General features: G+C 37.8%; 1 protein-coding gene across 5 annotated transcripts in view; it reads right to left on the minus strand.

The window, feature by feature from the left end:
• The window catches only part of PPM1B (protein phosphatase, Mg2+/Mn2+ dependent 1B), a 41,178-nt gene that overhangs the window by 6,584 nt on the left and 15,342 nt on the right, over positions 1–19,252 (minus strand). For 3 of the 5 annotated variants that reach the window (XM_081904187.1, XM_081904184.1, XM_081904185.1), the window contains exons 2-6: positions 18,849–18,985; positions 14,928–15,796; positions 14,146–14,263; positions 3,444–3,555; positions 2,703–2,760 (exon numbers count right to left, since the gene is read on the minus strand). In XM_081904187.1, coding sequence (XP_081760313.1) covers positions 2,703–2,760; positions 3,444–3,555; positions 14,146–14,263; positions 14,928–15,773 — 1,134 coding nt within the window. In that variant the 5' untranslated portion in view covers positions 15,774–15,796; positions 18,849–18,985. Of the gene's footprint in view, positions 1–2,702; positions 2,761–3,443; positions 3,556–5,733; positions 5,964–14,145; positions 14,264–14,927; positions 15,797–18,848; positions 18,986–19,252 lie in introns of those variants that run through there. The other 2 variants (XM_081904186.1, XM_081904188.1) reach the window with 2 other exon arrangements.

Below are 19,252 nucleotides of genomic sequence, written 5' to 3' on the forward strand. Positions count from 1 at the left end.
AGATCTGGATATACACCAGATATGTCAAATGTATTGTAAGCAGTTTGAGAACTGGCCTTGACAGATTTCTTTCCTTTTTTTTACAGTGAAGTAGTATTCACAGAGTGCACATACAGTATATTAATGTGAATGGATACTATTTCTCATTCTGCAGTCAGACTATGATCTTGTCATGTTTTCTATATTATGGATATAAATGGCAGGTATTTCTGAGTGTTGTGGGGCAATTCAGCCACACAAATAAACTTTCAGTAATGAAGTAAGTGGGGCATCTGTTAACATTGCATTAATTGCAACATAAGGAAGCCTCCACCCATTATGCCACAGAATTAAGCAAATAAAATACATACTAGGCCTGTAAAAACCCACAGAGCAGGTGAGATTTTTAAGCCTGTATCAGAAATTGGAAACCTTGGATTTTAAATCTACTGCTTCTTGTGTTTTTATTGTTGCTACGATAATTGCTTTTGTTTCTGATGTTTTTGATCTGTTTTATATTTGTTTTATGGTTCTCTTTTGTAGGCTATCTTGAAAATACGGATTAATAAAATTGTGTGGGGTTTTTTTTTAAAAAAATGGAAAGCTTGCACTCTTTCCCAGTTTCTATCTCACTTGTTCTACATTCACCATGGCCCTATTCCGAGCCACCAAATCTGACAATTCAGCATAACACTGAAAAGCTCAATTAAGGTTCCCAAAATCAGAGTCAGAAGCAGCTGGATGGGCCCATAACTCTGTGCAGAACAGTCTACATTAGTGGGAGAAACTACTGTTCTTGCTTCATAACTCTGAAAAAGCACATTCTTTGACTGCAAAAGGAACTACAGGTAAGTTCAATTAGCACCATCTCCAGATTCTGCTGAGACTTTCCCACAACTGCAACCCTGGTAGACAGCGGTGAGCTAGATGGAACAATGGTGTGACTCAGTATAAATTAGTTTCATTTGCTTTGGGAAACACAGAAAACACACCTCCTATGCTATTATGAGAGTACAAAAAATAGAAGTTCTGATCTACTCCATCCCTGAAGAGGAAATGCCAATGAATACATTATTAGTGCACAAGAATGTATTCATGTAGATCAATGTGATAGCACATTTTTTAATATCTGAAGGAAAGAAAAATGGGAAAACCTCACCAACAGCACTTCAAGACCAAGGGTGAGAACAGAAAATCTAATTCAGTTGAAATTTATGGGACTTTCTTCCAAGTGAATTTATTAAAAAAATACGTTAAAAATGCTTATTTCAACAAACTAGAGATTGTGTACTTTTAGCACATTTTAATTAAGCTGTTCACGTTAGCACACATTTCTACAAGCCAATTTTTGAGAAACACACCTTTTACTATGCATCATCTGGGTTATTCTGTATTCTTCTCTGCAGTTATAACAGGCATTTACAATTTACATTTCCATATGAAAGTTTAGCTAACTAAGCACAACACCTATGCCAAAACTAAAATAGAATACAGCATACCAAATTCACTCTTTGGGGCCTAGATTACTTTGTTGGGAGCTCTGAATACTCATGGCTCAAAGCTTAAGCTATTTTACATTACATAGTAAAGTTAGCTTACTGAAATAGCACAGCGTTATTAAATGTAGGTGGAGTCAGGAAATAAGAAACTTGTGATTCCTTGCAAGCCTATACACCTTGCCAAGGATGTCTCTGACAGGGAAATCTAGATATGCTAAGAAAGCCTGGGAAAGCATTTTGAAACCTGTATACTAGTAGTGAAATTAAGATTCCTAGTTTGCCAATTCTAAGTAGAAAACAAGAGAGTCCAATTGGCTTTCATAGAAAACGGTTGGATCAATGGGAGAAATCTAATTAAGTATTCAAACCATAGCATCAGGTCTTACCTAAATTATCTCACTGTACTATTCCCACAGAAACTAGTGTTTCATATCACTTAATCATAAATAGCCCCTCTCTTACTGTGTGCATAGAAGGCAGAGAGCTTTTATTGTGGTGGCGCCTCAATTTTGGAACACCTTCTGCCAAGGAGGTTTGATTGGTGCTGACACTACAATCTCTCAGTACCAGGGTGATATATAATAATAATTTTATTTATACCCTGCCAATCTGGCTGTGTTTCCTCAGCCACATATTTGTTTATACATTTTAAATTTATTTTATGGCCTCTACTTAACAGTTACTATTTGTGTGTTTTTTAATTGCTTGAACAAATGAGTTATTATTATTATTATTATTATTATTATTATTTATATTATTATACACTATCTTGGAATCTACTAGTTGAAGGGTGGTTTAGGAAATTAAAATAAATAAATGTATCCACTTGATCACCCTATTGCCTTTCTACTAGGCAAGATGGCACAACAAATTAAATTGTACCTAACAGGAAAACCAGTTGCATATTTGATAAAGGCCTAACAAATGAAGAAGTCTCAACATTAGGTGTCACACATTTATGTCTGTCTCTCACCTATTTACTGTAAGCATATAGTCTTAAAGAAATGCTTATATTGATGACCCTGCATTCTGGTATAGAGCAATAGCAGCAGTTTGCTTCTTCAGAACAAGACATCTCAGGAGGATCCATTAACCCTTTAAATTCAATGTATTTTTTGGTGGCATGGAACAATGCACTTGCAAACACACAGTTATAACATCCCCCACTGAAATATTATAATTTACTTGCATCAATAAATGCTAGCAATCAAATGCAGAACTTACCCCATCATTCTCTCTGTGTGGGTTCAGCCTGTTATAAACAGCTTCAATAATATTTCGCCTAGACAAAGGTAAAATTCTAAGTTATGTTTTGAGCAGGTTTTCACATACAAAAGTAAACAAGCTGCTCTATTAGTCAAGATGGCTAAACAGTGGGAATCTATTGCTCTGCTTATAGGCTTCCCAATTGGCGGCCAGAAATTCTGCCAATGGCACTGTTTCATGAGCTGTTGTGTAAATGTGCAAAACACTGGCTACATGGAAGACATTCAACAACTTGCCATCCCCACCTGCCATTCTGAAAGACAGCTCCAAAGCACTTTTGCCGAAGTGGCTCTTAGGTTTACAGTGTGGTCTTGGGCACACTCTTCCCCCTCAAGCCTACCTACCACACAGAGCGTTAAGCTAAAATGCATCTCTGCCATGTCTTGAAGAAAGGGCGGGATAAAAATACAACTGAAACTGTTGGCTTCTGCAAGTAGTTAAAAAAAGATGCAGCAATAACTATATGCCCATGCCATACATTTAAATCAGTCACAAAGGAAGATTAAAATACATGCATGTGTCAACAAGCCCAGCCCAGCTTTCCCCCATTCAGATATGTGGGAGTGATGATTGAATTACACTTTTATGAAATGAATAGCATGTAGAAGACAGGCTGAACAATTTAGCAATATAAGATGTAAGCCTGTATACACCGTTTCAAAGCCATAATTAAGAGTTTCATTGACATTCTACACTTACTTGCCAGCTAGACCACCTCCTGGTGGTAAGTTTGGAATATTCTCTGCAGACAAAATGCGCATTACATGAGCAAGATCCGGCATTCCTTCTTCGCCCGACTTCTCCATAATTTCTAGTTAAAAGAAAATGCTCAAATTATTACAACCAAGAGGAGACACAGAAAACCCTACACGTGATACTCAATGCAAATATCTCAGACCTGGTACAAATACATGTGCACATCAAGAACTATATAAAAATGTTACCTGCATGAAGGTGTAGCAAAATAATACACTCAATAAAGTGTTTCGCAACATGTAGCAATTGTTTTCCATATATTTAAAAAAGGGATGGACAACTTGTTATTTTAGTATCAGTCTGAAAGGTTGGCTGTGTTCCAAACCAAAGAGATTACAGCAAAACTTCAATGCATCAGCCTATATGATGCATTGTATGTGGGATTGTATATGTATATTCCTTACTTTGGGGCACTAGTTTCACACATGCCCTAGAAAGCAAGCTTTACAAAATGACCACTAAGGGTGTGTGGGTGGAGGGTGTGTGTGTGGAGAAGAGATGCTGAGCACCTAGTATACGGAAGGCAATAGTTGTGTGTTCATGCCCACTTAGAAAATTGAGGTAGTAGTGCACAATCCAACACTGATTAGGTTGGAGAACAGAATCAATAGGAATATTCCTGTTTTACTGCTCATATTAGAGGGAGAAAAAAATTACCAAGGTCAGCATAATTCTCCAACTTAGAAATGCCTGACTACACAGCTAAAGTGATCTCAAGTAGACATTTTTGGGCTTCTCATTCCCTATCTAGGAATTCAACTTTATAGTATTTTGTACATGGCTGCAATGCAGTCATGGTCTCTCCCAAATAATGGCAGATGTACGCACAGGCACATACAAACACTTTCCCAAGGTGTTCTATTTGCTATGGAAACTCTTGGGTGTAAAATCTCATTTGCCCAGTTATTATGATCCTGACATATTTTTAAATTATACAGTAATCTAAATAGGAAATTGCGTATTGGACTAGCAGTGCAACTTCTAAGAAACATGGAGAACAAGACGGTCTGAAGCTTCACAGCTAGATCTTCTCTCACACGGATTCCATGTCTGGAGTTTTAAAATTTCTGTCCCAAGCAAGATTGCCTATCTAGTTTATCTAGTAATATTTTTCCAGTTTTCATTACCATTTAGAGAACTGCATTTTCATTTCATCCTTCTACCTTTTTCCTTCAACCTTCTTTCAGAATTGCTTATTTATTTTGACATCCAGCTCTCTGGCTCCATTCATCCGCTCTACACTTCCTTTTATCATCACTGCCACTATGATGCTTACCTATATTCCAACAATACCTTTCTATCCTCAATGAAAAATATGAGCTAATATATTAAAGGATGCTATTCTTCAATGAAAACTGACAGAAGGTTCAATCAACCGCCTGGTGGCTTTAGGTGGGAAATATATCCAACAGAAGACAATGTTGTATAAGCAGTTTTCAACTGGCTTTTTCTTTCTAGCTCCACCTTCATTCCCCCCCCACACCGTTCCTTCATCATATTAAATAGCCCCAATAAAATACAGCCATTACCCTTCTAGTTACTCTAGAGCTTACTTGGACTCCCATGATCAAGCTATGCTCAACTATAGAAGTCTTAGTGCAATAATTCTTATTATTTAACTTCACATTTCATCCACATCCAGTTCAAAATCCAGAAAGATAAAATAATAGCAGTTAATGTGCTGATTTATAGAATAAGGAAATAAAACAAAAGAAAGCTGCAAATCAAGAGTGGGTCAGTTAGACATTCTTCCACAACAAAAGGAAGTACACATGATTGCTGACTACTATTTATAAAAGTGCATTTAAGCTGTAGGTATTTTCTCTTCACTCTATCTTTACACCATAGACACACTTCTCATCTCTTTTCAACAGGTTGACTATATTCACATAAATGTACACAAAACTGTGGAAAGAATAGTTTTGTTGTTTTCAAGGGTGATGTGCAAGTTCCAAAAACATCCCTCAAACATTCCTCCCACCAAAACTTGGTAACATGTGAATTCCTGATTAAACCTGAAAGATTAATTTAAACACCCAACGCAAATAAAAAAATCTAAGTTACTCTATGAAGCTTTCTAACACATTCCCTTGTTACGTGAAGTCAAGAAATCATATTGCCCCAAAGGATTTTCTGCAATCCTGTTCTGTGAAAAATTATGCAAAACTACAATCTCTACATCTCTTGGACCACAGTTCCAATTCAAGCTACTTAATTAAGAAAACAATAGACATTTGTCAATGGCCAGAGTATTTATTGGAATTAGGCGAAATCTGAAGTGAAAGAAAAAAGTAAGGGAAAAATAAGTCTGCTCTTCTGAATTCTCTTCTGTTTTCTTTATATTCTTCTATCTTGAAATAAAAGTCCTTCAATACTCTAACTCTCATTTCTTGTCAAGTATGTGTCACTTAAAGTTGTTACAGTTCATCCAACGTACAGGACATTGAATGACTTGGGCAATTCCTGTAGAGAAAAAAATCAAAAGCAGCACACATAGGGTTGAAAAAATATGGGTAACTTATTATGTTGAATATTTCGGCTTAACACTATACATGAGCTATCCTGTATATGAAATTGTCTGTGGTAATAAAGACACCGCCCCTCCTTTTAATCGGTTTGATGCATCATGATCTATGGTACATTTTGAACATATTGCATCTTAGAAGTGCTCAGCCTAGTGGCCAGACAAAGGTAATTATTCCACTGAAGGAAATAATGCATTTTATTGCAATTACCAAACAGTAGTTCTTCCTGAAAAACATAATAAGCTAGGCTTTTAAACTTCTGAAGTTATGCGGCAGGTGGGTCCGGTTATGAAGCAGAGTACAGAAATGATACTAAAAATCTCCTTACTTTTTGCACCAATGGAATGGATCCCCCTAGACTGGGGACAAGCTCTAGCAAGCTTCCCGATAGTACAAGCACTTCATGAAAGGGCCCTTCACAAAGTCCCTCTTGCAATAAGTTTTGTAGTATAAAATGTAATGCTACAAATCCCCACAATGTGGGACCAAGCAAGCACTGATTGTAGCAAATGTATTTAGACATGTAAATGCCACAAACATTTGAGCCCATTAAGTTTCTTGGTTGTTAGGAAAAGCACCTATAAAGCTCAGAAGCATGGCCCAACAACCACTAAGTAGGGGAATGTGCTGTCAGTGTGGATTCTTGCACAAGTTTACAGAACTACAGGCTGTTAAGTGGCGTACTTGCTCACTTCAGGCCATTCAACCAACTTTACCACAAATGAAGTAAGATTAACTTTAATATGAGTACTTTTAATCAATAGGGATGTGCTCAGCCATCCTCTTGTAAGTATACTAGAGAAGCCAAGCTTCCAACACCACTCTTTAAGGAAACCAGTGTCCTGTAAGCAGAGGAGTAGAAAAACTAGCACAATAGCTTCCATGAGTTGCCTTTACTGTTTTGCAAATTTAGTAGCAATTATTTTTTCCTCTAACTACACTTTCATATTTTGAGTTCTTTCCTCTGAGGATGCAACTTTCACGAAGAATGTAAGTTACCAAACAAATATTTAAAGATAAAGAACTTCCAAATTTAGTATTAATTGGAAACTGCTGGTCTATGGCCGTAATAAACTGATGATTGTATTAACTGAATTTTGTACAATTTAGTTATAAACTATTTAATGCCAGTTCTATATGCATGCCTTTCAGGTTCAAAATACTTATTTTACAAAAGGTGGAAACTTAACCAATTCAGAAAGTGATAGATATATTGAAATGCAAGATTCCCTCTGAATTCCTGATTACGATTTACATTACTTTCTTTGTCTAATAAGACAAAATGTATGAAACTCAACTTACCTTTATACTTAGCTCTCAGATTTTCCCCTTACACACAAACCATTCTGGCTAAGCCTCTCACATAAACTTCTCTATACCACAATAATCTTAACTTCAGTGTACCTGCTAATAACAGAGTTTATATTGGGAATAAATAGATGATATGTTTGGCAGGTTGTTGTGAAAGATTTTCATTCTTCTCAAGATTAAAGAACCACACTGAAATGTCAAGGAGGTTTTTGTGGAGATCTAGTCACTATATAGCCACTGTGCAACTAATTTTCATTTTGCATGCCATTTGTAAACATATTCCATTGCAGAGGTTGTTCTTGGGAACTTACAGGCCTGAAATTATTCAGTTGCCCTACCCCTAACTCCCCATAATAAAAGAAGTGCCAGCTGGATCAGGCCAAAAGGCATCCTATGTCCTGCGGCCAACCAGATCTCCATGAGATACCCACAAGCAGAATCTGAGTACAGTGACAGCCTCTCCACTTGCAATTCCCAGCAAATGGTGCTGTGAGGCATGATGCCTCCAACAGTGAAGATAGAACATAGCATTATACCCCATGAGTCCTGTCTCACTCCAGCAACTACTATGAGGAACAGGAGAATGGCCTGTTTGAGTGGAACAATCTAGGGGTAAGCCTAGGAATAACCACATACAGTAGCACTTGCAGAAGGGGAAACATAGGATCCTCTCCATGATGCTATGTTTTTTTTTAAAATGGAAAATAATCTAGCCTGAATGCACTATTTTCCAATCTGCCAGACTTCCTCTTTACTTTCATATAGGCAATAACAAAATAACTTAACTTTCTTCCCCATTTTACTGCCCATTCACTCAGTCTGGAGAATCCTTTGGAATCCTGTCATAATCTTTTTGTATTAGTGACTCTGAACAATTTTTACTATCATTAGCAAACCTGGCTGCCTCTCTGTTCACATCTAATTCTAGATCATTTTTTAACAAGTTAAAAAGCACAAGTCCCAATACTGACCCTTGGGGACTCCACTTTCTTCACGTGGGAAGTTGTTCAAGTAGGTCTAAGTTAGGTAGCTTCCTCCTACCTAACCAAATCCTGATCCACAAGAGGACCACTCCTCTTATTCAATGTCTGCTAAATTTACTTAGAAGTACCTTGCTGGAAGCTTTTTGAAAGTCCAAGTACACTATGTCAAGCGCTTCTAGACACTCAAATAACTCTGATAGATTATTGAGGCAGGACTTGCCCCTGCAATAGCCATGCTGGCTCTGCTCCAACAAGACTTGTTCTTCTATATGCTTTATTTTGTATTTAACAATACTTTCCACCAATTTCCCCAGAAGAGCCATTAAGCTGTCACACATTGTTTACATGCAAGTTCTGTTGGTGGCCCTACCCTTGACATCTATGAATTGAGCATGTGTAACTACACAGAAGAAACAAACGACTAGAGACTTCCAGATTCCCCTTTGTAGACATCCACACTCAGTGAATGGATCTGCGGTGTGGTCAGACTTGGGAGCCTTCTAGACATGGGGGTAGGACACTTCTACTAATCTAACATATCAAACAATTAACATGTATTATTTGTGCTTCCCCTGCAGACCAGGATTTAAGACAGGGATTGCTGGGCAGGTACAAACCATAGTTCTCCAGGCTGAATGCAACAGTACAAGCCTCATTCCTATAGTACACAAACATGGCATGGTTCTGCATGTGAACTGACCTAGATAAGACACACAATCTTATTTTCTCAACAACATGCAAAGGTGCAAAACCAGGTAAGCTTATATAGGACTTTGTGGCACAGCAGTCGATAAACAATATAAATTATGCTAGACAATCAGGTACATTTGGGTAGCCATGGGACCCTCCAAGTGATGTTGGACTCAATTCCCTTCAGTTCCAGCCTGCAAGTCTCACCCAGAGAAGGACAAACTAGCCAACCCACTTAAAAAAAAAAATTGAAGATAGCACCCAGATTAACATTCTCCAAGAACCAAAACCAAGTAGACAGATGAAGTAGGTGGCTGACTATGCTGAACATTTAATAAACTTGGTATATTCAGCAAAAAGTGCTTAACATTGAGACAAAATACTGCAAGGCGTGTGCACATGGTGGAACCTTTGTGTGGGCAAAACTGATCCCATCATGAGTCACACTGAGCCACATGAGTGAGAAACCTGAACCAAATGTCAGTGGTTTGTAAAGATGACTTGTTAATTTGAGCAAGCTAAATCTATGGGTAACCCCTAGAAGTGTTATGTCTATTATTTTGACTGCATTTTAAATGGAGAATATATTTATCGACGTTTTATGTCTGTGCTAATAGGATTCTACTGTATTTGTAATGTCCTATGTCTACAAGCAACAGATATTTATTGGAATTGGATTGGGAGGGACCACAAATTGTGTACCCACATCTGCTGCTGACAAGCCTACCCACCACCATCAAGTCAACTCCACCATGCTTCTGGCTAGCCCACTCTCCTATTCACTAGCCATGCTTCCTTATCTGATGTCAAAGTGGCAGCAACTCAAGTACACTCTGGTATGCCCACCCCAAATATCAGTTTGAGGAGGGGTGGGACTGCAGCTCAGTGCTACATCTTCTGCTCTGCATGTAGAAGATCCAGTTTCAATCCCTGGCATTTCTGGATGTAGCCAAGAAAGATTCTTGTCTGAAATTCTGGAGAGTCAGTCTGTGTAGGCAATACTGAGCTAAAACAGTGGCCTCACCTGGTATAAGGCAGCTCCCTAAGTCTTGAAGGGGCCTTTCACAGAGCAAGACACTGTGATTATCCACAGTGCACCTGCACTGCTGCTGCTTTGCCATAACAGTTTAAGTAACTTTAAACATTTATAGTTAATTTTAAACAGTATTTGGCACTATTGCAGCAAAGCAGCAGTGTAGGACCCCTTCTTCTGAGCACTGAGATCAGAGGTGGTTTTAGGGCAGCACAACCAGTTCCCCAGAGCAGAAAGCGCAGCCAGTAAGCACTTACCCAGCTACGGGAAGGTGGTGTGGTAATCCTGAGGGGGGTCCTATAGTTTCCTTCCCAAAGCCTAGTTAACACTTACCCAGCTTTGGAGAAATGGGAGGGCCCTAGGCCCCACTGGAGCCCTCGTGCCCCCTTTCCAAAGCCCAGGATGGCAAGAGAGTTGAGAGGGGGGCACCTAATTTTGGCCTAGCTCAGGGCACCATAGTACCAAAGTCTGTCCCTGCTGAGATTCCCAGGACTGTAAGCTGGAGAGAAGGAGACCACAGTGGGAAGTGGACAGCTAAATTCCACACTGACCTAATGTTAGGCTGTGAATTTTCCAGCTGAATTAGTCTATATATTTTTCCAATGCCATTTCCATTCCTGATTCAGACAAGACTCAAGGTGCCCTGATAATGGTATAAACACATACTTCTATAGTTCAAGAACTGCACAAAGGTAAGCAACTTGGGCATATTAGGTAACACCCATCTAGATAATAATTTTCCATTCCATTCCACCCAAACACTATGCTGTATTTTCTACAGCATTATGACCAGACTGTATAATAAGTTAACTAACAGCTCAATTACCTGCAAGTGTCCCTAAAAACTAATGCTTTTAAACAGTAACTTATCTCAATGTAGACTTTTTAGTACTTGAAAAAGCTCATCCATGCACTATTCTAACAACTATCCTAGACAATATTAATACTAAATAAAATATTTCATTTAACCCTTGAAATAGGTACTGTCATGAAGACATATTTCATCATCTAGTTGATCATTATTCACCCCATTCCAACTCACAAAACTCTTTCACCACACTGTTAAGGACAACAAACACATTTAATTTTGTACCCAGTCAGGATCTGCAAGGAAGCTTAAGAAGCTAATAAAAAAAGTTTACAACCAACCATTAGCTCAGACAATGCCAAGTATTGTATCCAGGGGAACTTCTAGGAGTTAAATGAAGAGATTCCAAGAAAATGTTTGATAAGCAGGTCAATTCTGCAAGCTTACTGGGTGATGCTTTCAAGATACATCCTTTAACAGTACATTGCAATAGTTAAATCAAGGAAAGAAACAGAAAAAAACTGAAAGCCCCATACACAGATGACCCAAACAATTTTGTTGATTGTTCAAATAAGACAGTGGCCCTTTGAATTCAATGTTGCATCTGCCTCTTCAGTAGGTGCTTTATAGCATGAAGTGTGGAGCATAGCCAAGTACCCTAAACCAGTTCCCCCCATTATCAATACAGACAGGAACCAAGCCTTCTAACTAGGGATCCCTTCAGCCTATCCTGGTCAATAAGTGAGAGCAATGCCTGCTGAAACCTTCATGGTCAATAAGGGTATCTAATGGCTGGGGGGAAGGAACTTTAATTCCGGTTCATAATAAAGATTGAAGGCTCATGTAAAAAGAAATCATACATATTTATAGTAATCTATACGAGGTGCAGACTTTAGCTTCACATGGTGCACTTTTCACTGTTTGGTCACAGTTTTAATCTTTCTGGGACTGAGTACAAGCAAGGTGTGCAGACCTCAGTTATCAAACATGAGCAGAAACATACACTTGGTTGAAGATGCTGTCAACACATCTCCACATCTTACTCCATTATCAGAGGTGATGCGGACAACTTTTCTGAGCATTATTTCCATGGATTATTTTTTTTGTTTCAGAAGTTCATTACTGCAAATACAGTATTAGGCAAGATTGGCAATTTCAAAATTGTAACTATCATTTTTTAGGTCCTCATGCCTTGCAAGTATGCCTAATTCTTTGGTTTTCTGTTTAAATGGTTTTCAGTAGCTTTTGGCCATATCCAATGCTGCTGTTTCACTAGAACAGCACTTTCACTTGTGCAGAAGAACTTTCCACTCTTTCCTGTCCCCTACAAATCCCCACACTGCCTCAAAATCTGCTCCAGAGGATTGGATGACCCTCTGGAGCAGATTTAGAGGGTGTTCCACTGCACAAGTGCAACTCCACAAGCAGAGCACTGGATAACACCCCCCCACCTTAAATTACTACAACACGAGGGAAGTATATGTTATTGTACTTTAAATTTTTACAATTACAGTATTCCAATAAGGAATTATATGTAATATAATGTTTAAACTACATTAAGTGTGTTTTAATTTCATGCCCTTGAATATTTCAGGTAAAATACTTCTGCTGTATTGGGGCAAAATATAGTATGGGGTATTGTAAAGCTTTGTTTATTTAATACAAGTAAAATAAATATGCTAAATTGTATCCTATTCTAGGGCATCAGAATAGTTTTCCAATGCAAATTGGCAATTCTCTGATGCAAATAACCATATCCAAATTAGCCTAATTTGCCTAGGAATATCTTCCAATTCAAACCTTTCCAGAAAACTTAGTTATGAGTCACGTTTATCAGCCACTCTGGTTTAAATAGAGAGCCTACAAAACTTCACAAAACAGAACTGAGGGGGAAAAGTTGGTTATTGATTTTGTGGGTCAGAAAGCAAAAGTAGAGCAGCATCAAATTAATATGAGTAGGTGGAACTAGAATGGTAAGTTTACACCGGTATTCCTTTCAGAGTTTCCAAAAAACGTATAAATGCAATATTCAAAAGTCCATTATGCAAAATAGTAGTTTCTATTCTCAAGGTCTGAATGTTATCCTTCCATTTCTCCCAAAATATATGAAAGTAAAAGATACTGAGGTCTTTGAAAAGCAATACCAGCTTCTCTCAGAACATTTAATACTGGCATTTATATGAGGGGTGGGAAGCCTGTGACCTTCCAGATGTTGCTGGACTAAAATTCTCTAGATCCATGACCATCACCTGGGGCTGATAGGAGTTCCAGTACAGCATCACCTGAAAGGGCACAGGTGATGCATCCCTGACTTATACCCAAGCCCCTAACCTCCTTCTACCTTGAAGATACTTCATTCCTTGCACCCTCTTCTATGAATAGGATGTAAGCTTCATAAGAAACACTTCAAAAGGAGGTGAGGTAGGGGGAAGTGGCTTACCTCTGAAGTAATTTACACTGAAAATAGCCTGTACTCAAGTAAAATTGGTACCATATACTACCACAAAAATATACCATCAAACGAAGGTTTCTGGCTATTTCTCATCTCCCAATTAAACTTCAGGTTGATTTAAAAACATTTAGGCACACAGATATTTCATAATTCAACTCACTACGTTCCTGAGTAAAATCTCAGGTTTGTAAACACACACCAAATATGCACCAGGACTTTGAGTATATTTTAACCTTCCAGGCAGCTATTCTTATGTAGAGAAAGCTTACAAAATATGAATGGTGGTGTTGCCAGTTCAGCATATCAGGCCACATACACCAATCCAAATTATCCCATAGCTACAGTAGCTGAAAAATATAAGCCACTTTGCCTGGCAGCCCCCTCCCCCCTGTGCACCCTAAAAATTGGCTTGAGGATTGGAGGACTCTCTGAAAAAGATGGGGAGGGAGGTGCAGAAGTGGGAAGAGAAGAAGTCCCAATGCATCTGCTGGCACGATAGTAGAAACTGTACCATGCTTTAAAACGTTACCACCTTGCACTACTAATAATTGGCCAGTGGGCAGATTTGCAAGATAATGCATATTCTTCAAATAAGAAACTGAATTTTGGAGCTGAACTATCTGTATAAGCCCAGACAAAAATACCAGCAATTACACTGGGTTACTCTCCGGATTCCTGTGGTTCAGATGTACATTTATGACCAAAAATTCTCTTTAGCTGTACTAGTGCTATACTCCAGCGAAATTTTGATGAAAGCTCTTTAGTTGCTTCTGGGAGCTTGGTTGTGTGTTTGTGTGCATCACCAACTAAAGGAAGCTTCTAATTCAGAATACAATTTCTTACCTTCCACCCGTGATTCCAAGTGCTTATCCAATTCTGCATCTCTTTTCACTGCATCATCTGAGACCTTAGGAGCATTTGAAAAGCAAACTAGAACAATACTCATGTTATCACGACTTCCCTATATTTTGGGAGGAAAAAATAGTACAAATTTGAGATTTAGCTTCTCTCTTTCACAACTTCAGACCACCTGATTATTCAGTGTAAATTTTTAAAAATCTTAAATACTACTGGTTTGACATACATTTCTTAACTCAGATTTTGTTTAAGTAGCTATATGTTCCTAAACATATGTTTCTCATGTGACCTATTGTGGTTAAGAACATATTTTACTTTATTCCTTGATATCTATTTCCACCTTAATTTGCACAACCATTAGTAGAAAAGAAATGCTGCACCATTCATTGACATTCCTTTTAATATATTGATAATCAAAGTTCATTTAAAAACATTTCAGAATACTCAAGGAAAAAACTGCTCAATTCTGGCAATCCAAGCCTTCTACATTCATCTTCTGAATACTGAGAAACACTGTCAAAAATAATCATTTTCAAATGTACTAAGCTGCACTACTGAAGTTGGATTTTATCAATCCTCCTTCAAAATCATAAATCCAATAGCTGGGTGATCTCCTAACAAGCTTGCAATTGCATGAATTTGCACTGACTTATTCTTTACTGGGAAACTATCCTTTCAATGCTATTTTACTAAAGGAAGTTTTCTGATTTTGCAAAAAAAGAAAAAACTTTATTCAATTATTTGGAGAGAAAGAGTAAGTTGCATACCTTGTGTAAACAAGTATCCACTACCCAATTGCACACTTTTTCCAGATCATCCGATACTTCAAGCCTAGACTTAACAAATTCACAGAGCTCCTCATTGCTCATTACATCCCAGATTCCATCACAAGCCAAGACAATAAACTCATCTTCTTCTGCTCTTACAATTTCATAAACCTCAGGTTCCGGAGAAACAAGTTGTTCTGTAGGACCTTTGCCATCCACACATTTGTAGTCATAGTCCCCCAGAGCACGAGAAACTGCTAACGAGCCATTAACACGCTGGATCATGACACTCCCTCCTGCATTCTGGATTCGCTCTTTCTCCCTTGGATTGCAAGGCTTGTGATCCTGTGTCGAGAAGCAGACTTGTCCATTCCTATAGAGAACAGCACGAGAGTCTCCACAGTTGATAAAGTAAATGTGCTCAGGTGAAATCATAACTCCCACTGCTGTTGAGCCACTCCTGTCCATGCCATTTCTGAGGTCTGAAAAATTGCGCATGTACTCATCAATTTTCAAAAAGCCAGTTCTGATTCCACTCTTTACATTTTCCACTGAAGGTTCAAGAGCAGAGCCGGGCTGTTCTGTTCCCCTGAAGTCTTCATTGTTAGTGATGTGTTCTAATAAGTGGTTTGAGCAGTAATTTGCCACACGAGATCCTGCATGACCATCATAAACAGCAAAAAAGGACCAGTCCTCTAAACCATGAGGAATTCCTACAACAGCTGTGTGAGCATCTTCCATTTCCACTCTCCATCCTTGCATACTGCTGAGGCCATAGCGCAGCCCATTTCCTGCCCCATGAGCATTATGCTTCTCAGTTTTTGGTTTATCCAAAAATGCACCCATGTTTACCTAATTTGCAAAGAAATCTGCAAAACAAAATTTGACCATCAATAAAAGTAGTATCAACTAGAAATCATGCAAAGAACTGTTTGAATCATTCAACGCAACCTGATCATGTCTGCCAAAACTATGGTGAACAATAGACTGTCATGGCAGACAGAAAGACTACTAATATCTGCTGTTTATTGTCCTTGTCCTTTCCTTTTAAGTATTATGAAAGCAATCTACTCATGCAGACATCTAGGGACTGTAGCATCAGACTGTAGGTGGGAAAGTAACGAACATCAAAGCTCCTCCATATAAAAAACATCTTGCACACAGAGAACTAATGTCTGCAACCCTGTACCCCAACATACTGGTTTCCATGTGTAAGGGGAGGGTGCTTTATTTGCTTCTTTAAACAGAAATTAGCAAACATGCTTAGTTCTCAGTTACAGCCAGTATAAAGTTGTACAGTTAAGTGTTACTCCATTGGACTCTTAGGAATGCACAGATTGTCTCATGGCTTCCTTCCCTGAATTAAAATTGTATGCCGTTTACCAATCAAATGCACCCATTATATAGTTGGATTACAGAAATTTATTAATTATGATGGTGCTATGCCATTCTAAACCAGAGCTTCCATGGCCTATACTAGCATACAGATGTTTGATTAATTCATTTGTATTGAAATGTTAACACAAAGAAAAAACAAAGTAAAAAAATAAAATAAAAGGTCTTCCAACATAAACACAGAATCTTATGTTCCCCGCAACCAGGCCAAGCTACAATTTGAAAAGCAGCTTTTGCTTCATGTACATCTACAGGTATACAATGAATGTTGACACATCTATATTATTTTTTAAAAAAATATTTCTTCTTTGCTTTTCTGTTATATCTCACCAAGAACACATACTATGTTACAGTCATGCACAAAATGTTAAGAAAGACAATTGCATAAATATAAAACATGAACAAGTAGTAATAATAATAACATAACTACATTCTTTCAAGTTATTTAAATCCTATATCTCTTTACTTTTAATTCCCTTCCACTCTTTCCATGGTTTCCTATCTGACCTTTTAACTGCATTTATTTACTCTTCTAAATTATTTTCATTATTTTTCGTAATCTCATGTTGTAACATATGATTATTTTCTTGTTATAATACTTTCCCATATAATCTGTATGTAATATCCAATCCTCTTTCATTCTCTTATCTTTATTTATTAATCTGTTTGTCATACTGGCTAATTTAATATATACTGGTATTTTGAGATGTCATTCTTCTCTTGATGGGACAATATCTGTTCTACATTTTTGTTCAATTAGAATTTGGGCAGCTGTTGTTACATACATCCATAAGTTAATTTGTTTTTTGGGGATTTCTGTCATTATTATTCCCCAAAGAAAAGCTGGGTTCTTGGGAAACATTCTTTTAAACATTTGCTTGAGTACACTATCTCCCAAAATTCTTTTGTTACCCTACACAACCACCATAAGTGATAAAATGGTATGTTGAAACATCTATTTTACCTTAACACAACATAAAGTAGATAGCATTTGCTACATTCTATGAACCAGTGATGCAGAGGAATAATAGCACAATTTCAAAAGGGTCCTCGTAACAGAACACCACACGACTAATATATTAAGAGTCAAGCAGCTTTAGAATGAAATCTTCGGAAAAGGATCACTACTGTTCAGCATTAAAATACACTTCAGAAAGCTTCACAAATATTTTAGTTGTGCTTCATTTATATATGTAGGATTGCTTATGTGCAAAATGTAAGCATTTCAGTTCAGAACACATATATGAGATAAACTATTACTTTCATTTATGAACAGGTAACTGTGAGCTAGTACCAACGGGTCATTTCACATGTAATCTGGTTTGCTGTTTGGGGAATGAGCCTTATGCCAACAAGCTACCCTTACTACATGGTCTGCTTTGTTGATTCCTTTTGTTTTTTAGGCAAACCAATTTACCATTCTACCTGCCTGAACCAGCAAACTGATTTCCCTTGCTCTCCAAACTAAGGACTGCCACCCTGCTTTGGAGGTCAAAGGCAAATCACAACTTTTCAGTTCAGATACAATGGCAAACAATGCTTTAAGAGGGGCAAGTCTGAGGTTTCATTAATGATTCTGAATAATGGAGAGAGAACTTTGCCAACTATCTTATTCAGCAAGTTGAGTATCAATAAAACTTTAAGGAATTAATCGCAATTAGAAAGGATACCACAATCAAGTTATATTTTGCAACTTGTTATCAATTCTATTGGGCTACAGTGTATGTGGGATGAGTCTTCCCAACAGTTCTGGCCACATACCATGAAGCATATGGCCAATAGTGGCACCCACACTGGAGGTCACTGGATTATGAGAGCACAAACAATTTAACAATGTAGCATGGATCTAGATAATAGTTTGAGTAGACACTCCTGGATCAGGCTAATGGCCCAACTAGCCTAGAATCCTGTTATCAGAGGCAAACGAAATGCCTCTGCAATCAGGACTTTTAGTGCAACAGCACTCTACAGACCTGAGAATCCCAGTAACTGGTATCTAGAGGCATATTGCCTCTTGACAGTGTAGGCAGAGCATAGCTATAGACATTTGGATATACAGATGTCTGCAAGTACACTTTTATTTTATTTCTTTCCAACATTTCTGATAGTCTAAATCCAGGAATTGCTTGTTGCCTAGAACTGCCAACTTTAGCTCTAGGGAACAGGATTTGTAGTGCACAGGAATAAGGCATGAAAAAATCGCTAAAGCAGTGCTGGGCAACTTCATAATGAATATATACATGTAAGAGAATATACTTAAATGTGTCACAAGCCAGCTAACGGTGCCCTATATTTGATTACAGAAATTGTAAGCTGCTACTACTAAAGGCATACCACTAGCTGACCTCCATTTAACAGCCTGAAAATGAAGGATCACAGATATAATGGATGTTTAAAAGGAAATGGATTTTTTTATCAGGTATCTATTTTAAACAAATAAATACTATTAATGAATATGGTTCCAACATGTATAGAGACCAATTCTGTGTTTCACTGCACTGTGTCTACAGTAAAAACAGTATTTACCTGTCAACTGCAGCTCTGCCAATTTTTGCACAGATCTAAAACCTTAGGGTTTACATTCCTTCAGCCAACAGGAACTGATTAAGCTTGAAAGGCTTCAGATAATGCAGGATGCAACATTTATTTTAACTCGGAATTTCCTAAGAGAAAAAGTAGTAGTAATTAGTACTTCTAGATTATACAACGAAACTAGGAAACTAAGAATGTAGTAAAATGCCCTTATGTCACTCTTCTTATAGTACATGCTTCAGACGAAACCATGAATTGTTTACCCATTTATACTGTGCTTAACATAACACTGAGCTTTAGAAAGTGACCACTTACAGGGTTGCTTTACTCTACAATAAAGCCTGAAAATTTACTTCATTGACTAGTTCAAGCATTTTGGCACCAGACTTATGGAAACA

This window comes from Podarcis melisellensis, assembly GCF_964234715.1.
Source record: "Podarcis melisellensis genome assembly, chromosome: 3".
NCBI lineage: Eukaryota > Metazoa > Chordata > Lepidosauria > Squamata > Lacertidae > Podarcis > Podarcis melisellensis.